The sequence below is a fragment of the Mauremys reevesii genome, linkage group 1 (genome assembly GCF_016161935.1).
Source record: "Mauremys reevesii isolate NIE-2019 linkage group 1, ASM1616193v1, whole genome shotgun sequence".
Lineage (NCBI taxonomy): Eukaryota > Metazoa > Chordata > Testudines > Geoemydidae > Mauremys > Mauremys reevesii.
The window spans coordinates 261,313,842-261,339,191 of NC_052623.1; the positions used below are offsets into that span (position 1 = coordinate 261,313,842).

The 25,350-nt window shown below is 42.3% G+C and overlaps 1 protein-coding gene across 1 annotated transcript in view; it reads left to right on the plus strand.

Annotated features, from left to right (window-relative positions):
- The first annotated feature begins 2,743 nt into the window (after nt 1-2,743).
- Nucleotides 2,744-25,350, plus strand: part of STAB2 (stabilin 2) — a 142,075-nt gene continuing 119,468 nt past the window's right edge. The window contains exons 1-7 of the mRNA XM_039484192.1: nt 2,744-2,922; nt 6,085-6,218; nt 7,707-7,822; nt 16,993-17,078; nt 17,896-17,965; nt 24,255-24,350; nt 24,688-24,813. Of these exons, the coding sequence (XP_039340126.1) occupies nt 2,839-2,922; nt 6,085-6,218; nt 7,707-7,822; nt 16,993-17,078; nt 17,896-17,965; nt 24,255-24,350; nt 24,688-24,813 (712 nt within the window). The 5' untranslated portion in view covers nt 2,744-2,838. The remainder of the gene's footprint in view (nt 2,923-6,084; nt 6,219-7,706; nt 7,823-16,992; nt 17,079-17,895; nt 17,966-24,254; nt 24,351-24,687; nt 24,814-25,350) is intronic.

Consider the following 25,350-nt stretch of genomic DNA (forward strand, 5'->3'; position numbering starts at 1 on the left):
GATGCCCTTCTGATCTTCCTCATAGGGACTGGACAAAATCTGGCCTCTAATTGAGATTTGTGATGTCTCTGGTTCAGACCAGACATGATCAATATTGCACACAAAAATGAAGCTGTGTGGAAGAGCTTGACCTAACAAAGGAAAAATGATAGTCCTCAGGGCCACATGGTCATACGTGCCCTCAATATATACATTGTGACCTCTGGCTGCTGGCTTGTCTACACAAACAAGAAACGGTTTACTTTCCTCATCATGTAGCGGAAAGGAACAGGATCTGATGAGTGCACAGGAAAGCTCTTTGCCCTGTCAGTTCCCCACCAACATTTTTTTGTTTTTAAAGAACTGAACTCTTTATGTAAACAATATAGAGTCCAAGCTGACAGGTGACAGCTTGGAGATTTATAGGCCAATCTATTTGTTTAATGATTTCAAACAAGATAAAGTCCATACACAGGCCATAATTTAGGCAACATTTAGTGTTGCGGGTACAGTATGTCTAAAGGATCAAGAAAACTGTTCAGCCAGAGCCTTTCACATGCAAAGCACCTGGAATCCCCAGTAGAGCAAAGAGGCACATGTGGTTACAACAGAGATAAGTGATAACCCAAAAGTGATACAGAAGAGAGCACTATTTCCAAGTGCTGTATAGTGCACCCTACAACATTAATTGAGCACCTTCAGCACAATCCAAGGGATATTCTTTTTAGAGAAACTGTTCTGTTATTCAACCTCATTTTTACCTGTGGTAGTGTCATGTCTGCTCCACAATATTTGCCTTTACTTTATAACAGGAGATAGGGGAACCAGTGTGGATAACTTCAAGACCTGCCCCAGAATGAACAGGAACAAAAACGTTAAGGTTTAACGCAGCTCCATTACTTTTTTGTTTTCCCTTGAAAGCCTGTGTTTCCTGCTTTCCTGTAAGCAGAACTACTGAAATACCATAGCAGGGTCTATTCTCATACTGCTTCAGCCCCGGCAGAACCAAGCAGCACAGGAAACCGCATGAGAGTCTGTTCTTGCCTGATTTATAGACAAATGTGAAGAGGCAAAACATCAGTGGATCTTTTAGCGCCTCAGGAACCAGGCCCAGAACCATAGCTGCTTGTAATGAGAAATGGAAAGGCCTGTGACTTTGATGTCCTTTACATCCAGGTTTGTCTCTGCCATTTTTGAAAAACATGGCATCAAGTTGTTTTGTTTTGTTTTTTGATTTGCAAAATAATATTTCAGAGAACCTGAAAGACAAAGACTTGAGAACTTGCGAATTGTCATGCTTTCTGCCTGCCTGGGAAGGAGCCAACTGTCTAGTCTTCCTGTACCAAATGAAATATTTTCATGGCTATGGTGGCTGCACCTGGACAGCCCGAAGTCCTGAGATTTCAGAGACAGTCCTGTGGGCCTGACAAATTCCCTCTCCCTAAAAGTCTTAAATCTCAAACCAAATACATGAGGCAAGGCAGATATGAGCAGCATGGGAAGGCAGCAGGCACAATGTCTGTTGCCTGTTAGTAGCAGGCAGTAACAAAGTAATTAGCACCCAGTACAAAATGGGAGTTGTGTACAGCTCACTTGACCACCCTCTTTATTCACAGCGCCTCAGGTTGGGTTGAATAGAAGTGAGCTGCCTGTCTGGGAGGAAGTTCAGACCTAGATTCAGGGTTTGGTTTATGGCCAATTCTGTATCAGATTTAAAATGAGTGGCCCCAAGTGGGTTTTTTGTAGAAGAAAAACAGGAGAGACAAGAAGGAAAAAACAAGATAGTTATGAGCTGCATTTTTGCAAGTTGAATAAAAGAAGCCCCCTCAACTCTGCTGCTATCTGGTCGCTTACTTCAGTAAAAGTACTAACTAGCATTAAACCAAAGCTTTGTCTTCCATGATATGGAGGAGTGCCTTGGACTTTCTGAAAACTTTAGAAGTATAATGAGTTTATAAAGTCAAGCAATCAAAAGTTGAGGCACCCAAAATCACTAGATACTCTTGAAAACATGGGTCATTGCCTCTGTGATTGAGAATGACTGGGCCCCGTAACATTGAAAGAATTAAAAGGAGCTGAAAAACTTTGAAAACAGTGAGAAAGACAATTTCTTCCCTTACTTCTTCAAAATGTCCTTCAACTAATTCTTTCCTATTATACAAAGCTAAGTTGACCTAATTAATTTTCTTTCTACCAGTTGTAAAAGATTAGTCATAATGATGTAATGAAGCTTCAAAGAGGGTAAAAACAAAGGAGGAAAAAAAGTCCCTTCTTTTATCCAGCTAACCAAAGCTAGAAGATATTGATTTGGCCACCTCAGATAATGTCTCTAACTTTGCTGAAAGCGCTACAGTTGGTGGATACACCCTTCTGTTTCAAGAACTGATAAGCCCAGCAACATAAAGTTTGCATTCTGCCTGACCCCATTCAAGTGATGACAACAAGATCAACAGCTATTCCCAACCTCAGTTCATGTCCACCTAAAAGAAGAAAAATATCGTCTCTTGCCACAATTCAATGTCCTTGGAATTGTATTGTCAACAGCTACAGAGAGAGGGATCTGCAGAGCAGAATCCTATCAGGATATCCTGTCATTCAATTAGGAAGGGTTTATTCAGCTTTGCAGTGAACACTTTCAGCAAAAGCCATGTATTTTGGTATTTTTCCTATCTAAGGGCAGGTTTCACGTGCTTTGTGGTTTAGCTCATTGCGTTCTTCAGGAAAAGGAGGGAAGTCACTTCAGTTTTTTCACTGGAATGTAGTAAAGTGGTAAGGCTACCAAAACTCTGATCATTTTCAGCCATAGCATTGTTACTCATGACTGAAGAGTTCTGAAGAAAAAAAATCAAGTTTTTCATAATGGAAAAACATATGGTTATTTTATTCCTCGTGTCTTCTTTGGTTGCAAAGAACCTCTCTTCACCACCAAAGCCCACAGATCAGGTAAGAAAAGTCTTATATTTTCTTTTGGGTACATTTTTTAGATAATGATGTATTGTGTTTGAGGTATAGTACAGAAGGGTTCCGTAATTTTTTTTCACATATACTGCATCTTATGGGTGGGGAGGGGCGGGAGGGGACCCACTGCACTATCCATCCATGCTTATGTGATACTGTCTCCTGGATAAATAGATATCCCCAACTGTTGTAAATTAGCATATCCCCATTGAAATCAATGGAGCTAATTATACCTGCTAATAATCTGGTCCATAAATTATGCCATAAATAGACGTTTGCAATTAAATACATAAATAAATCTCCACATTGGTGAAACTGCCAATAGGTGATGTTTGTTTATGATTCTCCAAAACCAAAAAATGGAAGTTATTACATTTTCTACGATATCAGAAGATGAAAACAGTTTTTGGTTTTTGTTAGCAAACAGCACTCTTTATTCTCCACCAGTGTGAAAAGCTATTTTGGCCAGGTGAAAAACAGTCCTGGAGAACCTGATAATTTTTAACATGCACAAAAAGTTGCAAACTTAACATGAGATTTGTAGATATTTCTGGAATTAATGTATATGGTGATGTGATACAACCAGTGCAAATTTCCTGGATTTATGGAATTTCACAAAAATGTGTTTTGTAACATAAATTTAGGGAAGTGAAAAGTGTTATTGTTTTATAGATTTAACTATAGAAATGAGAACTGATATAAAAAATTGTGTTCACTTGAACTACCTTAAAGCATATGGTTTGAGATTACTGTATCCTCACTAGTACAACTGAGGGGAAAGGTTTGAATAACCTATTAGAGGAATGAAACAGATGGGGTGGGGTGAGAGAGTGTCAGAAAAAGGGACAACTCCCACTATCCCTCCTTCTTTACTTTTTCAATTAGAAACGTGTGAAAAAATTGTTTTGAGGTGTGAAAAAGTGGTTTTTTCTTTTTACCTTTCTTCCCCCTTTTCAAACGGGAGGAGGGGGCAGGAAGGGAATGGAGAGAAAATGGGAATTTTCCAACTATTGCAAAACAAAAACTTTCAAAATTTTGGGGAGAAAACAATTTTATTTGAATTTTCTCATTTCAAAATCTTTGAAAATTTAAAAAAATCTCCAATTTCAATTTTGATGATTTAAAATGTTCTTTTGACATTTCAGTGAAATAAGCCAACCCAATATCTTAGTCCAGTTGTTTTTGCACTAATGCACCTGTTAAAAGTAGTTTGCTTGCATATTAAAAGTCCAGATCCTGATATCCTTGAGATGTCAAACTCTGAGTGACTTTTCCTGAGCAACTTTGTAGATCAGCACCTAACAGCATATTAAATTAAAAACACAAATGTTGAAATAAAAAGTTCAGTGGGTACATCTAGCTTAAGGTGAACTGGCCAGATCCTTCAGCATTTACTCATGTATTTGTATCAGTGGGACTACATCTGGGAGTGCAGATTGACAAATTGAGCATGTTGTTGTATTGTTGAAAGCTGACTGACTTGATTGCATAAGAAGGTTATGTCCTTAGGTAATTCAATTAGTTGTCTAATCAGAGTTACAACTGAGGAGCACGGTTTGAAAGGCTGTGTGTTTTAAAGAAGACCATCAGAGGCTTTGAAAGGTGTGCTATAGTGGCTAGAGAAGGGAACAAGAAGACACAGATTCCTGAGTTCTGCTCATGCCTGTATAGTTGACCCATTGTGTAGCCTTGAGCAAGTCACTTGTTTCCACATCTCCATACATAAAATATGAATACTTACCTATCTCTTTTATATGAGTGTTGCAAGGGTTAAGAGGGTAAATGCTTCTGAATTGTCTTAATTATATATTTTCCTAATATTTAATATTAATCATGATTAATATTAATATTTTTCTATTTTTAAAAAATGAAATATTCAGGGAGGAATTATTATTCTTAATAAGCAGCTTTACCCTTAGAAAAATATATAAACCACTATACTAAATAGTTTGCGTTATATAAAGAAATCACAGGGGAAAATCTTAGTGCAAAAATCATGCCCTCAACTAAAATGTTATACATTTTGGGGGGTTTCTGCTTGGAGCAACAAGCATCTTCATTTTTAATTGTCTGGACATACCAACTAGTTTTAAGGTTTTGTTGGGGGCGTTTTAAGAGGTAGGTCAAACTAGAACCTTGAATCTGAACTTTTTCAAATTTTCATCTTCGGAGAGTTCAGATCCAAACTCATTCACATGGTTTCAGTTCCACATCAGATCCAAACCTAGAAGGTGTCTACCTTTCATTTCAAATGTGGACAAACATTTTGGCCACATCTCTCATGATTTCAAGTCGATCTAATCTAAACCCAAAATACCATCCAGATTCATCCTTGAACTCAAATTCTGCCTATCCCAGGTCTTGATATTGCCTTCTTAGTCCTTGGGTTAGGGGGAGGTAAATATTATATTATGCAGAGACTGCATTTTCACAGGGCATAATGCAGTCAGGTTAAATAACAACACATACTTCCTCAGCAAAGATCCAATTTTATATTCTCTTCTCTGAATTGGCTCAATCACAGATCTTTTCCATCCAGTTGACTGAAATTGTACTACAGTGCACATGACATTTTGGGGGTTGTAAGAACTGGTTAATGGGTCAACTAATATCACAAAATTTCTCCATACTTAGAAAATAATGGACCTCCTCCCTGGTTTGGGAATCTAACTGAGCTTTACAATTTAACACCCCATGCACTGAGGTGCTTTCACTGAGCTGTCTTCAGTTTCCCTTTCAAACTTGCCAAACCAAGCATTTATTGCTATCATATTCAGTACTACTGACCAAAGATTTATCATGATCCCAGCAGGGATATGAGACATGGTGGTGGGGGGGAGGGGGGAATATATGGAGTCAGACACTATAGTTTGTAGGGCTCCTCTGTAGAGAAGCCTGCCGTTATATCATACTGACAGGCCCCACAACCTGTTTTAGGCCTGTGGGAGCAAGATAGCAAAATTGAAAAAGTGCACTGTAGCTACAGGAGAAGGATGGGGCTGGGTGGTTATGAAAATGTACCCATAATAAGACTGTAAGAATTAAAGCAAGATTTCCCATTGACTCCAGTGGGAGCAGTTAAGCCAACTGTGAGTGTTTTTGAAAATGTCACCTTAATGATTTAAACCTATTTCTGGCTTTTTACAGGTGAAGAATAAGTGTGATCAGAAGATGCTCATTACAACCAAAACCGAATGCCGATCTTGCTCTCTAAACCTTGAAATCCGGTGCCCTGATGGTTATAGTAAAATGACCAATGGATCTGGAATACGAGGCTGCAGGTATATCTTCTGACACAATTATTCACTATAAATATTGTTCGCCCTGAACCAGATATTTTTAGCAGCATTGGAAATGACCTATGCCTTGTTAATCTGTAAAATATGTTCTTCATTGTCCTAACCCCACATTCAAGTTGTAGCAGAAAGACTGCTTAATCAGGTGGAAGCAAGGACTGCAGAATACCCGCCACTTTATAGGCGCTGACTTCTAGTTTTCCCTGGGGTGTGCTCCACCCCTGCTCTGCCTCAAGGCCCCACCCTTGCTCCACCTCTTCCCACCCCTGGTCCACCCCGCACCCCTGAGGCCCCTGCCTGCCCGCTGCTCACAGCTCTCTGCACTCCCCCAACCCCCTTCCCATGCCATCAAACAGCTGTTTGGCAGCAGCCATCAATCAGCTGTGGCTGGTGGGTGCTGAGCACCCACTTTTTTTTTCCATGGGTGCTCCAGCCCCAGAGCCCCACGGAGTTGGTGCCTATGCACTGTTTTGTGTCTTGGGTTTGTGCTTTTCTATAGTGTGTGTTTGGTCTCTTTCACATCAAAAGTGGTGGAAAGTTTTCGGTTACTTTCATGCCTCATCTACTTCCTCCCATTTGAGCAGCTATCACAGAAGCACTATGAAAGTGTTGAACCCATAGGTACAATATTATTTTTTGTATTACAGTGGTAATGGGGCCTAGAGGCCCCAACCAAAATTAAGGCCCTCTTGTGCTAGGCACTGTCCAAATACGTAATGTGAGAAGAGCCCCAAAGAGCTTACAATCTACAGATAGAGTTCATGTTCCTTTGAGTTCTCACTTAGGTCTGCCAAGAGATCTTTCAGCAGGGAGTGTCAGTGGATAGAACAAGACAGAAGGTGAAATCCTAGTCCCATCAAAGTCAATGGTAGTTTTGCTGTTGACTTGAATCTTGGATTTTACCCAGGATAGTTTATGTTCAGAGTTACTCCTGGATGAGATCTTGGGGAAGATGTAAGTATTGGTATACATGACCTCCCAGTTTATCTCTGTGAGTAGTATTGTAAAATAGTTCTCAGTTGTATTCTGTAGTATTTATGTGTTCCAGCTTGGATATGATGTTTCCATTGTTAAATGCTGCATTCAGTTTTAATCTCCCAAATCCTGTGAGTCAAAAATTCAAATGGAGTTTTCAAAACTTTTCAGGGATATCCCTCCTAAATAATCTTGTCACAGTTCTTTATCCTACTCTAGACTAAATATATACTAGACAACTGTGGAATATCCAAAATACAGGCAGGAAGAAGGACAGAAATATTGTACAAGAGAAATGGCTGCAAGGATGCTTTTGGACTTCAATAAACTATGGGGGGAAATCCTATGTTTTACATGAAAAATACAAAAAACAGAATTGTGAGGCTGTAATTTTTGAGTTCTGTTATCTAGCTTTAAAGAATTAAGAGATTACAAACTTCATTTGTCCCCACAGGAGGTTTTAAATACTCTAAAGTATCTGCAACTTCTTGTCTTCAGGTATTACCTTGAAATCAGGACTTACACTTTGTCTCTTCCTGGATGTCGGCATATATGTATGAAGGAATTTCAACAACCTGAGTGCTGCCAGGGATATTGGGGCCCAGATTGTATGGGTAAACTCACTTTATTGACATAATATCTGTGGATGTATAACAATGATTTGTCTTTTCCTCTCAAATTATTTGCATGGTAAATGTGATTTAGTTTGAAAATATGTCAGGAGCAGTCAGCTCAGTAGAGCATCTTGTTCGGTGAGTGTGCTTCAGAGTCTTACATCAAGTATGTAAGCTTTAAAGGGCCAATATACCCAAGGGATAGTCTAGTCACCTAATGCCTGTTACAGTATTGGATCTACTGACATCCTATATTAGGGTTCTGAGAAGGTGTGACATAGGGCCTTCTCATTTAATAGCCTACAGTTTTGGAATACTCCCATTCCTCACTGTTCACCCAAATACATTAGTGACATCTTTCTGAGGCTATATATGTTCCTTTCCTGTTTAAGTCAGGGTGATTCAGGGCCTGATCCAGCACCCATGCAGTTATCCACTGGCTAAATAGACAAAAAGAATATTAACAGATGATCATATTCTATATAGGCAAAGGTACGGTTTAAACATGGACCATATTTACTGGAACCACAGTTCTAGAAACCCTACTCACAGCTAGATCTCTCCTTACAACACAGAGTGACAAGCCAACTTTTTAGTTATTGTCTTTTTTTTTAAATAAAGCATAGAATCCAGCCCAATGGTACTACAATGACAACAACAATACTTGGTTAGTTTTTACACTGCAACGTATTCTGTGACACCAAGTTATGGACTGCATATGTTTTAGAATATGGAAGAGTTCACTCAAAATGGAACAGTGTCAGAATCCATGCTAAAGGGATTCCCTAGTAAGTAGAGAGGCCCCCTTTTCCTTCTAATAAACATCCTGGCCAGAAAAAAAGGAACTCTGTATAAGAATCAAGGTCTAAGCATTGTTTCTGCTGTCACTTAAAGAAAAGTGCTATTTTCTTTCCTTATCTTAATCTGTTTAAGAACATACTGTGTCTTACAGTTTAGAGGAAAGCAGTTCCTTCCTAAAACTAGAAGAAAAATCCCTGACTAGGAGCATACTTCATCTTTTGTATTTGATGGTGATGACAAAATAAGCTCTTAAATTGCATTTCTATTTCCTTAAATGATAGACCACATTGGAGCAACTGGTGTTCTGTCCTTCCCTCACACACTGCTAGATTCCAGTACCGCAAACCTTCCATGCAAGAAAGCCACACTCCTGTTTCATTTTAAATGGACTACAATATATTGAATCCAAACACGAACCATCACGAAATATCAGGCTATTGACGGCAAGGAGGCTCTGCCCAAATTGTTGGGAGGTGGTGGGGTTCAGCAGAGAGGCTGGAATAAATTCCTTTTTTAGAAGAATTTATGAATTCTTAAAAGCCTGACAAGACCAGAACTAATATTTTCAAAAATGAGCAAGCCCCTGTCCATGTCTGATTTTCAAAGTTGCTGAGCACCCAGAAGCTTTCACTGAAGCCATTTACCTAAATATGGACCTAGAATCTTAACTTTCAGCAGTCCATGTTTGTAAATCTTAGCCTAGTGTTTTAAGATCACAGCTAGAATGCCTGCTGCATTTGAATGTACATTAAATTACAACTGACACGAGATCCTTTTTATTGAGCATTCCAAACACGCTTCAGTAAACTTCAGTTAAAATCAATATCATTTCAGAGCTTCAAAAAATTTTAAACCCTGTGGGGACCAGTATGATTATCTAGTCTGACCTCCTGCATAGCACAGAAATATATCATCCTAATTTCTTAGTTGTGCAACTGAGGCACAAAGAGATCCAGGGCCAGATTTACAAAGGTATTTAGGTGCCTAAAGACAGAGATTTTCTTTGACTTGACTTTAGTGGGAGTTGGGTGCCTAACTGGATTAGTCACTTTTGAAAATCCCTCTATGCACCCATCTGCATCTTTAAGCACCTAAATACCTTTGAAAATTGGGCCTTAAGTGACATGGCCAAGGTCACACAGCCAATCAGTAGTAGAGTGAGGCACTCAGCCTGAGGTCTCCCAGGTCCTAGTACAGAACCTCTAGACCATCTTTCTTTTGAACCTCCCTCCCTCTGACTTACTCCGTTGCATCACCCATCCCTGCTGCAAACTAGCACCACTCACCCGCTCCCTCCTGCAGCCATTCAGATTTTTAATCAGTATCTGGCAGATACCAAGGCCACCTACTCTTCTCGGTATTTAGAAAACACTGAAAACTAAGATTTGTCACATAGCTAGTTAGCACAGTCATCAGCGGCATAAAAGCAAAGGACCTGGAATAAAAGTTAGAGTAACAAGCCCCAGAAAGTAGAGCTCATATATAGGACCCTGTACAGATGCCCAGCCTTTGACTTTTTCCTCTAAGTTTTAGTTACATGAACTATTTATTACTACTGTCATATGGATTCCTAAGAATTTTATTTGCTGTACAAATTTAAGTGAAAAATCAAAATAGATTAGGGAAATGTATAATATGTAGCTACTAATCAAATTCAAGTGGAAGGACATAAAATGTTTCCTAAAGGGCTGGCAACATTAAGTCCATTCTGCTCTTGTTTGTGTAATACAAAAGGCAAATGGAAAACAGAGTAAAGATAATAGTTTTAATGAATTAAACTGTATGAGGCAAGAAAATGTATGTATTTAAATGTTTTTTCTAAAAAAAGCAAAAGTTCTGACTATAAAGAAGCCAAAAACTTGGGGGGGTGGGGGAAATCCACAGAAACTCTGACAGATTCAAAAGTATTTCCCACCCTGTTATGTTTTCAGGTGACCTGCTTTTGTTTTCTGAATTTTCAGTGGATTTTTTTAAGAACATAATTTTTCAGTTTCAAAATCAGAAAACCTCAAAAATTGAATGTTCCAATTTAAAAAAAAATCTAAAGATTTTAAAAAATGGGTGCCTAAAATTAGGCTCCTAAATCTATATTTTTGGTATCAACATAAATAACCTGATTCTAAGAGGTGTTGAGCTCCCAGCCATTTCCAGTCTTATGCTCAGACTATTATATAGACCACACACACCTCTTTTTGTGGGTTAAACTGGAAACGCAGCTTTCTTACATCAGTTTTATGCTGGCCTGACTACGATGAAGTCTTTGGATTTACTCTAGTGTAAAACGGGTGTAAGAGACTGAGGAATGCAGACCATGGCCTTCTGGAATATAGTGATCAAGCAGAAGTGCTCTATCTGTCTGTCTAAAGTTGTAGAACAATACGATAATTTGCTAAACAGTTGGTAAAGGACTGGCTATGGTAGTATCAAAACAAGAGGCAAGGGTGGTAGTGATGACAAAGGGAAATGGAATGAAATCAGCATCTAAAGAATTATTGTGTCCGCCATTTTTAATATTTGTTTTGCCAGAATTTTGTACTTACTATATAAATCCTGAGTTCTTTCTCATGATTTCATTTGCTAGCCTTGCACATTGCAGGCAATGAGTTAAAACAACAAACTACTCTCTATGCAGGCCACAGATTAGCTGATTTGTGTCATCATTAGCCCTAAGGATAATTTTTATCTGTGACCTAACACCTTGAAAACATTTAGAAGCTCCATGAGGACATTGGTGCTAACATGTATTTATTGTTCTACCTTGTCCCTGGTTATCTCATCTCAGATCTTAATACAACATTATGATTTCAATGCATTCAAGGTACACTGGACTGAAAATTGTATCTGTTACAGACTGATTCATCAAAGAACTGTATATAAAGTCAATAGCTCTCACTGGATTACTGACTCATCTTTAAGGGATAGATTAGTATGCAGCCAAAGTGTTCGCAGAAATAATGCGTATGCATGTGCACATCCACTTATTTGCTCACTGCTCAGACCACTTGCAATTCACCCTTGTGCAGAGGCACAGTACAAGGCTTCCAGATCCCTTAAACTCCTGGAGTCAGGATTAAATTAGACATAAATGGTGCATAAATCTTGTGCTGGCTCACTGCACGGGGTAAATATTTCACCTCCTGCTGCACAGACCTAGGGTTGGCTGGAACACAACAAATCCATTTCAGGAAAAACTTTGAAGTTTCAAAATGTGCTTTTTGTTCTGCATCGGAACAAAAGTGAGACCTTTCGAGAGTGAGCCACCTCAGAATTTGGGGCAGGAATTAGAGCCTGGGTCCCTTTCTCAGTCTCTCTTGTTGGAGCTGTTCCCCTTTGTATACATAATTAAATATTGGGTCAGAGAAAGAGACAAAACAGATAGAACAGGAATTTGAACCTGGATCATTTCCCATGCAGGTAAATACTCTAATGGCCCGGCTATTCTGAGGTGGGTGTTGCCCACTTTCCTCTTTCTCCCTGAAATTCCGTTCTGGACCCGCAAACCTTTTTGATGGAAAAAAACTTAGCAATTTTTGAACCAGTTTTACACAGACCCAACACAAGGTCCTCTCTACTATTTAAGTCCAGTAGTGAAGCACGGGAGCTATAAGTGGCAGCACACAATGGGGGCTTGTCTCCTCTACAGACTACCCTAGTGAGGCTCAGTGCTGGCATGTTTTGCAGCAAATTGGAGAAGGGGCCACAAGCTCCACAGCTATGTAGAGGAGCTTATGAATAGTTGCCATTGAGAGGCTGCATTTAGACCTAGTCATAAAAGCAGGGAGGTTTCTGTGGAAAATTTCAACAAAAACAAAAAGCCTAAAAATAAAAGTTTTTAATGAAAATTTTTAATTTTTGTTGGTGAAAATTTGAATACTGAAATATTTCAATTGGAATGCTGTCATGCTGCCTCATGCTCCCATTTTGTATAGGTTGGGCTCCTTGGTCAGACTAATTCTCCTATGATACGCCATGGTCACCCCTCATGGCAAGGGGAGGTGGCCAAGTGTATCATGGGTGCTGTAGTTCAACTGGGGAGCCTGGCCAATAGAAGAGAGTGGAGACAGCAGGTAGCCAAACTTCAGTTCTCATGAGGCACTGTGACAGCATATCCAAATATTTTGGTTTTCAGGCTTTCAGTTTTTCAACGAAAAATCAAAATTTTCCATGGAAAGCAGATACTTATTTGGGAAAAAAGTTGTTTAAATGAAAACCCAATTTTCTGCCAAGGACAGTTTTGACAGAACATTTTCAATCAGCCCCAATTGCATTACATCCCGACCTAACCATGAGATGGGCAAGGCAAACTCCATTCCCAGCGCAAGGCCATTTTCTTAGGCTTTATACAAGGAGAGATGGATTTCACCCACAATACAGTGGATGCGAAAAATTAAAAATAAAATAGAAATACAGAAACTGTACAGAACAAGAAACTTATTTTCTAAGTAACCGTTTTATTTATAGTAAAAAATTAAGTAAATATACCAATGTTGGACTATGATGTTCTAGCTGAGCTAATAAGTTGTTTCCATCTATACCTTCTATGATTCCATGAGATTTTATTCAGTGAATATTTACTCTCCCAAAGGGTCAGAGAGTTCCATCTGTTCTAGAAAACATTGGACTTTTCACCTCTCAGTAAACCAGTAGGAGTATTGGCCAAGACTTTCAAAAATATGAGCCTAAAGTTTAGACAACTTAAAACATGCCCAGGTTTTCAGAAGAGCTGAGCAGCCAAGAGCTCCCAATCACATCAGCACTTGTGAAATCAGATCACTTAAGCCCCAATCCTGCAAACACTTGCACACATGCTTAACTTTACTTCTACAAGTAACCCCAAACTACTCACAATGGTAAAGTTAAGCACAAGTGTATGTATTTGCCAGATTAGGGTCTTATTCCGGTGCATGAATATGGATATAGAAGTTTAACTTCGGTCAAGAATTTCTAACCTACAGTTAATCTTCTATATCCATATTAAAGCATCTAAATAAACAAGCAGATTAGTAAAACTGCAGAGGTCTTGAAAATCTTGTCAATTTTGAGATGTCTAAATATAGATTTAGGAGCCTAACTTGAGGATCCTATTTTTGAAAATCTAGGCCAATATACATTTTATATCAGGGGTTGGCAACCTATGGCATGCATGCCAAAAACAGCACGTGAGCCGATTTTTAATGGCACGCTGCTACCTGCTGGGGTCCCAGCAGGCAGCAGCATGCCATTAAAAATCCTGCCCGGCCCAACCTGCCCCGCTCTTCTCCACCCCCAGTCCCTCTCCCACGGGGGCAGGGGGCAAGGGTCAGGGGGCAGAAGCTTGGTCCTGCCGGCTCCCCTGCCTCTTCCTGCACTGTGCTAAGTTCCTGCCTCTCCTCCTCCTTTCTGTCCCTCTCTCCCTCCCTGCTGGCTGCTCAGCTGATGGCCCTTGCAAGGGAGGGGGTGAGGGAGGAGCAGAGTCAGCATGTTCCATGCTCCCAGCAGAGACAGAGAAGAAGCGGGGGCAGGGCCTTGGGGAAGGGGGGGGGTGGAATCAGGGCATATCCCCTCCAGACTCCTGCTGTGAGCACCCCACGACCCCATCCCCACCCCCAGCCCTCTGCCCTGACCCCCCCTCACACACACCCAACCCTGAGCCCTGCAGCCCCACACACACCCCAGGCCCCTGACCTGAGCCCTGTACCCCCTTCACACACCCAGGGGTGGCTCCAGGCACCAGCATGCCAAGCGCGTGCTTGGGGTGGCAAGCCACTGGGGGCGCTCTGCCGGTCGCCGCGAGGGCAGCAGGCAGGCTGCCTTCGGCAGCTTGCCTGCGGAGGGTCCGCTGGTCCCGTGGCGTCGGCGGACCTCCCGCAGCCTACCTGCCGTGCTTGGGGTGGCAAAATGCCTAGAGCCGCCCCTGCACACACCCAGCCCTCTGCTTGACTCCTTCACCACCACCCCATGACCCAGCCCTGACTCTGGCACCCCCACACATACCCAGGCCCCCCAAACCCCATGCCTTGACACCTGCACCCCCCCACCTGCCCCAGCCCTCTGCCCTGACTCTTGCACCCGCCACATACCCATCCCCTCCATGCACCCCTCACATCCTGGCTCTTGCACCCCCCACATCCCCACCCTGAGCACCAAATGGGAGCTCCTGCACCCCCCACACACCAAATGGGAGCTGCCCAGGTAAGTGCTCCACACCCAAACCTCCTGCCCCAACCCTGAGCCCCCTCCCTCATTCTAGCTCCTGGCCAGATCCTACACCCAACCCCCAGCCTGCTCCTTCACCCCCAGCCCTGTGCTCAGTGCACTCCCACCCTCAGCTCAGTGCAGAGAGAGAGGAAGAGAATGGGCCAGAACCAGGGAGAAGGTAGGTACCCACTGTATGTGGGCAGGGCCAGGACCCCAGACCAGCAGTGGGCTGAGCGGATCCAGCAGCCGAGATCCCGCCAGCCCCACACAGCCTGCTGCCGGCCCCTTGCCAGCCGGGATCCTGGCCGCAGGCCCCACTCAGCCCACTGCCAGCCTAGGTGAATGGAACCCCAGACCTGCAGCGGGCTGAGTGGGCCGACGGCGTAAGATCAACATTTTAATTTAATTTTAAATGAAGCTTCTTAAACATTTTGAAAACCTTGTTTACAATACAATAGTTTAGTTATATAATATATAGACTTATAGAGAGAGACCTTCAAAAAAACATTAAAATGTATTACTGGCACGTGAAACCTTAAATTAAAGTGAATAAATGAAGACTCGGCACACCACTTCTGAAAGGTTGCAGACCTCTGTTTTATATAATCCTCCATACAAAACGCTAAACAAACTCCATACTCATCTTGTGTTTTCAGAAAATCCTTTAATACATTAGCCCATACATTTGAGATTATGTTGATTTAGAGAATCATAAAGAGTAAAGATGAAAAATAGCTACTATGTCATCTTGTCTACCTCTCTGCCAATGCAGGACTGGTCCTTGTAGTATATTTTCTGGAGCTTTGTCCAATCTACAAATATCCCAATATATGGTGTTTTTACTATGCTATATGGAAAAGATTCTTTCTTCAAATATGATCACTAAGTGTAATTTTTAATAACTGACCCTCTGGATGCTGCAAATGCTGTAATAAAATGACTACTATAGCAATTTCTAGATTGCCTATCAATCCTTTGACTAAAACAATAACTTTAAATTCAAATTTTAAAAAGTGTGATTACATTTTTTTCTTTTCATTTCATTTTCATGGCGGTCTGCCCCTCCACATTCCATCTGGGCAAACCAGAGGAAAAAGTGTTAGAAATCTCATTGTTCTCACAAGATTTCCAGTCCTGCATAGTCAATCCTGGCTCCATTCAAGTCCATGGGACTTCATTGGGGCCACGATGTCACTGAAGATACTTAGGTGACTGTCATAAACAGACAGTTAAGGGTTAAGAAGTTCACCTAGCCTAGCTGACACCTGACCAGCGGAACCAATGTGGGGACAAGATGTTTCAAGAGGAACGAGGGAAGTTCTTCCTTTGTTCTATTCATTAAGTTCTGTGCTGGAGTGAAAAGAGCCAGGAATCAACCAGGGTAGTGAGTATTAGAGAAGGAATAAATTAGCTTATGTTTATTTCCTTTTGTGACTTTGTCTTTTTGCATTAGAGGGATAATCAAATTGGGGTTTTCTTTTGTGTAACTAAGGTTTTTGCCCAGGGGAACATCCTCTGTGTTTTGAATCTGTTGTCTGTGAAAGTAACTTACCTGCTAATCTCAGAGGTATTCCTTTCACCCCTTTTCCTTAATTAAAAGTCTTCTTTTTAAGAACCTGATTGATTTTTTCCTTGTTTTAAGCTCCAAGGGGTTTGGATCGGTGTTCACCAGGAAATTGGTGGAGAAGTCTCTCAAGGTTACCAAGTATCAGAGGGGTAGCCGTGTTAGTCTGGATCTGTAAAAGCAGCAAAGAGTCCTATGGCACCTTATAGACTAACAGACATATTGGAGCATGAGCTTTCGTGGGTGAATACCCACTGCGTCGGATGCAACGTCGGTTGCCCAGGGAAGGGTTACAGTATTTGGGAGGGAGAGATTTTGGGGGAGAAGACAGAGTTTCCCAAATGACTCATAAACAGCTGTTTTTAACAATTTGGGTGGTGGCAGCATACTGATCTAAGCTGGTAATTAAGTTTGGGGGTTCTCATGCAGGTCCCCACATCTGTACCCTAAAGTTCAGAGTGGGGGTGAAACCTATGACAGTGACTCAAAAAAAATCCATGCTTTGAGATGCCTATTTGAACTGATTCCCCCAAACCCTTTGAGAGTCACCATCACTAATATAAAAGACTTTTTTGTCTGTATAACCATCACAGTCAGTTTTGTTGATTTGTCACGTTTTATTCTGTAGCATGTCCAGGAGGAGCTGCATCACCATGCAATAACAGAGGCCGCTGTTTTCAGGGTATAAACGGAGATGGAAAATGCACTTGCCAAGTATGTCCTTTCAATTTTTGGAATGATATTGTGTATCACAGCTAGGAAATACGGCATATTTATGCCAGAAAAATACATAAAGTGAAAATATTTCAGAAATAGCCTGCAGAGATGGTTTGGGGGCGGGACAGGTTGGTTTTATTTCATTTTTGTTTTTTTAAGTTTCTGCTCACTTAAAACTTCAAATGATTCCTTATGACTATTTACTTTACGGTTTCTATAATGTTCATTTGGTGGTGTTAAATAACCCCACCCAGAAGGGAAAAATAAAAGGTCAAATTCTTCTTCCTGATATGTGCATGTAAACCCCATTAAATTGGTGCACCTCATTCTGCTTTGGCTAATCTTCTAGAAACACTGCAAAGCACATCTTTTCTAGAGCACATAGGTGGGAGTTGGAGAATGAGAAACAGGGTAGAATTGAGGCACTTTTATTATTAATTATTATTATTATTATTATTGATTAGCTAGTAATTAGAATGATATGAGTAGTCAGTTAAGTTTTGTTGCAATTCTTCATTATATTTTAAGCCTTCTGAGTTTCTGTGGAAGTGGTCAGAGCTCTGAATGGGAACATAATGGCTAATCACTGACAGAAATTAAGTTTAATGTATAAGCATGTGAGGGAGAAAAATTGGCCAAAGGAGATTTTACCTGGGATTTACTTGAGCAGTCCTCATCTTGGTGGCACAATGTTTTTTCCAAATTGCTGTCTATAGTCCTTTCAGCATTATAACATTTTCTTATGCATGGCTACTCTGCTTGTATTCAAATGTTTAATTATATAGTAGAATGACTTTCCTTATGTGTTCTATAGCAAGGATTTGGTGGGACAGCCTGTGAAACTTGTGCTGAAGATAATTTATTTGGACCCAACTGCACTTCAGGTATGTCTGATTTTAGCTCCTTTTATACAAGTGAAAAAAATAAGAAATATTAAATCTGTATTAGTGCAGGATGAATTGCATGGCCAATAACCTAGGTGCAGCACAGTGAAAAATAGTATCCTTAAATATCTTTGTTTTATCATATAATCAAATAAACTAGAGATGGAAGGACCTGCTAGATTATCCAAGTCCTCTCACAGTTAGGGCTGGAATGTTTCCTGCCATATATTTTTCATGGCTATATCTATATCTATATCTATATATATATCTATATATATAGATATAGATATATATATCTTAGGGATGTTTAACTGTGATTAATTGCGCTGTTAAACAATAATAGAATACCATTTATTTAAATATTTTTGATGTTTTCTACATTTTCAAATGTATTGATTTCAATTAAAACAGAATACAAAGTGTACAGTGCTCACTTTATTTTTATTACAAATATTTGCACTGTAAAAAAACTGTAAAGAAATAGTATTTTTCAGTTCACCTTATACAACTACTGAAGTGAAATCTCTTTGTCATGAAAGTTGAATTTACAAATATAGAATTATGTACAAAAAATAACTGCATTCAAAAATAAAACTTTAGAGCCTGCAACTCCACTCAGTCCTACTTCTTGTTCAGCCAATCGCTCAGACAAATGAGTTTGTTTACATTTGCAGGAGATAATGCTGCCCGCTTCTTGTTTACAATGTCATCTGAAAGTAAGAACAGGCGTTTGCATGGCACTTTTGTAGGTGGCATTGCAAGGTATTTACATGCCAGATATGCTAAATATTCATATGCCCCTTCATGCTTCAGTCACCAATCCAGAGGACATGCTTCCATGCTGATGACACTCATTAAAAAAGTAATGCATTAATTAAATTTGTGACTAAACTCCTTGGGGGAGAATTGTATGTCTCCTGCTCTGTTTTACCCACACTCTGCCATATATTTCATGTTATAGCAGTCTCGGATGATGACCCAGCACGTTTGTTTTAAGAACACTTTCACTGCAGATTTGATAAAACACTAAGAGGGTACCAATGTGAGATTTCTAAAAATAGCTACAGCACTCAACCCAAGATTTAAGAATCAGAAGTGCCTTCCAAAATCTGAGAGGGACAAGGTGTGGAGTATGCTTTCAGAAATCTTAAAAGAGCAACACTCTGATTCAGAAGCTACAGAACCCGAACGACAAAAATAAAATCAACCTCCAACTGGTGGCATCTGATTCAGATGATAAAAATGAACATGCATTGGTCCTTACTGCTTTGGATCATTATCGAGCAGAACGCGTCATCAGCATGGACACATGTCCTCTGGAATGGTGATTGAAGTATGAAGGGACGTATTAACCTTTAGCACATCTGGCATGTTAATATCTTGCAATGCCGGCTACAACAGTGCCATGCAAACACCTGTTCTCACTTTCAGGTGACATCATAAACAAGAAGTGGGCAGCCTTATCTCCTGCAAATGTAAACAAACTTCTTTGTCTGAGTGATTGGCTAAACAAGAAGTAGGACTGAGTGGACTTGTATTTCTTTTGTTTATCATTTTTATAGTGCAAACATTTGTAATAAAAATAATAATATAAAGTGAGCATTGTACACTTTGTATTCTGTATTGTAATTGAAATCAATGTCTGAAAATGTAGAAAAACATCCAAATATATGTAATAAATTTCAATCAGTATTGTATTGTTTAACAGTGTGATTAAAACTGTGATTAATGGAGATTAATTTTTTTAATCATGATTAATTGTTTCTAGTTAATCGCATGAGTTTACTGTGATTAATTGACAACCCTTATATATATAAGTATTGGGGGGGTGGGTAATTGTGGTATTTTAGGATACCATTGTGTGGTAACCTACCAAATGCCAACTTGCAATATGTTTAATAAATTTCCTAACTAAAGGCCCTGGAAACATAGCATATAATTACACACAAAAACATTTCCCAAAAATCAAATAAATACAATATAGTATTAAAACCAGCGTACTTGAGTCAGAAACTAAGTCACCAACCAAAATGCAGTCATGAATTGGCTGTAACTTAAATATTCTGTAGTGGCTTTTCTACAATAATCACAGTAACTGCACAGCCTCAAAGGCATATTGTTTCCAACAGTTGTCCACTGGATGCCAGTGTTGATTCATATAAATGCTATTGAGACAACATTTTTATACAAATAGGGCATTAGAATCAATTCAGTATCTTTAATGGAATTATTCCTAAGGCTATTGGAGGATTCAACAGCATGTTCTTTTAACTATGATTTATGGTTTCAGCCTTCAGATATTTCAGCTGTTGATGCCTATTCCAAATTCTCTAGGGGCCCCTGGAGACTGTGCATTGGCATGAGGCTTGCATGAGGCTTTAGACATTAAGGCCTGCATGCACAAAAGGAGCTGTGCACATGGAGAAATCACTGCAATGCACAAAGCCTGACTTAGGCACCTAGCACATGTGCAATGAATGGGGAGAGAGGGTTACCTTAAACTGTGATTCATAAAAGATAGCACACTAGCCAGGGAACTGCAGGGCCGCCCAGAGGGAGGGGCAAGTGGGGCAATTTGCCCCAGGCCCCGGGCCTTGCAGGGGACCCCACAAGAGTTTTTCGGGGCCCCTGGAGCAGGGTCCTTCACTCGCTCCGGGGTCCCTGGAAAACTCTGTTGGGGCCTGGGCCCCCGGAGCATCTTCCGCAGCAATTCAGCGGCAGGGGGTCCTTCCGCTCCGGGACCCACCGCCGAAGTGCCCCGAAGACCCACAGCAGCAGGTCCCGGGGCAGAAGGACCCCTCCGCTGCAGTGCCGGGTCTTTGGCAGCTATTCGGGGGGGGCTCCCCGCCGCCGAAAACCCCAGGCGCCCGAATCCTCTGGGCGGCCCTGGGGAACTGCCTAAGCTAGTCAATAGGAGATGCCTACCAGAGGGGGGTGTCTCACGGTGATAGACGCCTAAATCCAGGCTTCAGGGATGTTCCTATTTCTGCTTGAAATTCACAGCTGGGAGCTCTCTTTGGAGTTAGGTGCCTTATGAAGCTTTAGCAAGAAGCTGGGGGGTGAGTGGTCACATGTAGGGCCCAATCCAGTAGGCATGCTCAGAAGCCATCTACTAGATTGGGCCCCTCAGGTGAGTTCACACAAAGAAGTGATGGGGGAGGGAGGACTTTTCTCATAACATTTTTACCAGTGGTTAGACCACTCAGCTGGGACATGGGTAGAGTTGCCAACCCTCCCAGTTTCACCGGGAGTCTCCCGGAATCAGGCTCTATCTCCCCGAGGCTACTAAAGCCAAACTGGGAGATTTTAGGCCACTAAAAGTCCCTTCGTGCCCTGGCCCCGCACCGCTCCCAGAAGCAGCCAGCATGTCCCTGTGGTCCCTGGGGGAAGGGGCAGGAGGTCTCTGTGCGCTGCCCCTGCCCCAGCGCCAACTCCACAGCTCCCATTGACCGGGAACGGCAGCCAGTGGGAGCTGTAGGGGTGGTGCCTGCCGGCAGGGGCAGTGCACGGAGCCTCCTGCCCCCCTCCCGGGGCTGCAGGGACATGCCGTCCACTTCCGGGAGCAGTGCGGGGCTAGGGCAGGCAGGGAACCTGCCTTAGGTCTGCTGTGCCACCAACCAGGAGCCCACACCCCTGAGGTAAGCGCCACCGGCCAGAGCCCACACCCCTCCCTGCACACACACCCCAATCCTTTGCCCCAACCCTGAGCCCCCTCCCGGAGCCAGTACCCCAAATCTCCTCCTGCACCCCAATCCCCTGTCCCAGCCCTAAGCCACCTCCTGGAGCCAGCAGCCCAAACCCCCTCCTTCACCCCAACCCCCTGCTCCAGAGTGGAGCCCCCTCCTGCACCCAAACTCCCTCCCAGAGCTCACACCCCTCACCCCCTCCTGAACCCCAACCCCCTGCCCCAGCCCTGAGACCCCCCCCAGCACCCAAACTCCCTCCCAGATCTTGCACCCCACATCCCCTCCCGCACCCCTTCCCCAGCTCAGTGAAAGTGAGTGAGGGTGGGGGAGAGTAAGTGACGGAGGGAGGGGAGATGGAGTGAGCGAGGCAGGGCCTTGGAGAAGGGGTGGGGCAGGGTGTTTGGGTGATTGGACAGTTGGCAACCCTAGCTGTGGGAGACCTTCCAGTTCAAGTCTCCCCGCTGCTTGAGAGGAGAAGGGATTTGAACCATGAGCATCTCAGGAACATGCTCTAACCATTGAGCTATAGGATAGTCTGATGTGATCCTCCCTCAGTATCTCCTCTTGAAGCTGTTCCACTGTATATAAATAAAGAGGATCCTTGGTCTCCCATATTCTGTGGGAATGGCCTAGCCCCCAGGCTATAGGGTTATTCTCATGCTTAGGTGCTCTCTCTCAGAGAGAGAGAGAGAGAGAGAGAGAACATAGCCGGGTAGTGAGGGGTGGCAGACCCCACTTCAAATCCCACCTCCCCTAGTGGGGACTTGAACCAGGGTTTTTCCATGTCCCAGATGTGTACCTTAACAACTAGGCTAAAAATTATGAGGGATTTGCCTCCGCCACTCCCCAGTCAGTTTTGTGTGAACTAACCTGACAAGCCCAATGGCCTACACGTGACCTAGGCGGTTTAATGCCTTTCTTCCCTTTGTTCATGAATTAGTCTGGGGCTTAGGTGGGAGATAGGTGCCAGGGTGTCTAGAGAGAGGCAGCAGGGCACACTTTCAGAGACAGAGACATAGGCACCCAGAGAATTTTCACTGGAAAAACTTAGGCACCTACAAGGTTTGGCGTGGGGAGGGGTACATCGTAGTGGTGTTGAAACCAGGACTTAAGTGTCTAAGGGCAGGTCTACACTAAGAGCGGGGGTCGAACTAGGGTACGCAAGTTCAGCTTCGTGAATAGCGTAGCTGAATTCGAAGTAGCCTAGTTCGAACTACTCACCCGTCCAGACGCCGCGGAATCGAAGTCCGCGGCTCCAAGGTCGACTCCGCCACCGCCTTTTGCAGTGGTGGAGTACCAGAGTCGACCTATCGCGTCCAGATTAGACACGATAGTTTGAACTCCGAGAAGTCGAACTCACCGCGTCGACCCGGCTGGTAAGTGTAGACTAGCCCTAAGTCCCTATTTGAGGCACCTAACTGCTGTTGTGCATTAAAACCTAAGGGCTTGTCTACACGAGAAAATTGTAACAATGTAACTATATTAATATAGCTAAAACAGTACAATCCCCTAGAGTAGATGCAGCTATATATATATAAGGTGCTTATACTGGTATAGCTCAGTAGTTCTCAACCAGAAGTCCAGGGTCCCCTAGGGGGCCTCAAGCAGGTTTCAGGGAGGCCTCCAAGCAGGGCCAGCATTAGACTCGCTGGGGCCCAGGGCAGAAAGCCAAAGCCCCACCTCATGGGGCTGAAGCCAGTCCCTGAGCCCCGCCACCTGAGGCTGAAGCCTGAGCAATGTAGCTTTGTGGGGACCCTGTGGCATGGGACTCTAGGCAATTGCTCTGTTTGCTACCCCCCAACACAGACCCTGGCTTTTATATGCAGAAAACCAGCTGTTGTGGCACAAGTGGGCAGTGGAGTTTTTATAGCATGGAAGGGGGGGGCCTCAGAAAGAAAAAGGCTGAGAACCCCTGGTAGAGCTTATTCCCATATAGGAAAGGGAATAAACTGTCCCAGTATAAGTCACCTTTATACTGACATAACTGTGTCCACTAGGGCTTTACCAGTATAACTTTTTCAGTAAAACATTTAAAAGTACACCTAGTCTAAGGGACAAATTTTCAAAGGAGCCTCAGCATTGTCTGGAATTTGTATATGTGCAACTTTGTGCCTGAAAATTGTTAGCCACAGAATTCTGTGCACTCCTTGTCCCCAGAAATGTTGATTTTGTCCTTCCAATGTAAACAGTTGAAGGACTAAATAAAACCTGTTTCAGAGATTGACCTATTTATGGATGCCCTTAAAATGGCTAATGTTCTTCCCTCTGTGCCCCTTGATATTAGCACGGGAACTGTTCCATTTGATGTTTAAAGGCTGGGGTCCCATTTTCAAATGAGTAAAGTTAGGCCATACAGGTCACTAGCAGCATGTTCTAATCAGCACCTCCACACCCAGACACCCATTTTAGGCCCCAACAGGTCTGCTTCAGCAACCAGGGGTGGGACTTGAGCATCCCAGTACAAAGCCTGTAACACCCAAGTTTGTCAAAAATGGTAGTGTCTAATTACTGCATCTAAAACATTAGTGGCATGAAAAACCACTGAAAACCTTGTTTCAAATCCACTAACTTATTTACCAAAACCAATCCATTTCTACATATAGTTTGCAACTGTGCTCATGGAGTATGCAACAGTGGAATTACAGGGGATGGAGGATGTACCTGTTTGTCTGGATACGAAGGGCTTAACTGTGATCAGGGTAAGTATAGCGTTTTTCTTCCAGCACATAGTCACCAACTTCTTTATGGTGGCTGCTGGTGAGAGCTAAATATATTCATTTAATGCGCATGAAAGTACAGCAGCAAAATACACACCCCAACTCAAACCCCGTCACATCTAAAGCTAACAAAGACCCATTATCATTATCACTGCATCATTACATCATTGATCACCACTAACAGTGGCCACATCACCACTCAACAGTGCCTTGCTCATCTATACTCTGCATTGGTTCTTGAACAGCAGAAGGATTGAGTGTAATGTTCATTAGTGTGATATTCAGCCACAGTATAACCCTTTGCCTTCTTTCTCTCCAGCAATACCTGAGTGTGAGGCCTTACAGTGCCCTGAAAACTCCAGATGCTCTATTTCTAGTGAAGATGAAACCAAACTGGAGTGTACATGTCTTCCCAATTACCATGGAGATGGTAAACAATGCGAACGTAAGTAGCCGTGAAGCCTGATGGGCCATGGCCACCTAGTTTGCTTCCATAAAATCAGCCCAGGTGAACAACGATTTACATTCGCTGAGAGAGGTCCCACCGCATGGTGACTCCCCCAACAGAACGTTCTGCAACACTGACACACAGGTCTGAGTTTTTTGTCATGAAGAAACATTTGTTTCTAATTATTCTATTACATTAATACATAACAATACATTATTATTCTATAAAAAGCAACAAAGAGTCCTGTGGCACCTTATAGACTAGCAAATGTATTGGAGCATAAGCTTTCCTGGGTGAATACCCACTTGTCAGTCTGATGAAGTGGGTATTCACCCACAAAAGCTTATGCTCCAATACATTTGTTAGTCTATAAGGTGCCACAAGACTCTTCATTGCTTTTTTACAGATCCAGACTAACATGGCTACCCCTCTGATTATTATTCTAATAATTCTAACAAATTATGGTGCTGAAGACTCAATAGTGTTTATCTAGTAACACAGTAATTGCAGTCCTGGATCAGACCCGAGATCCCT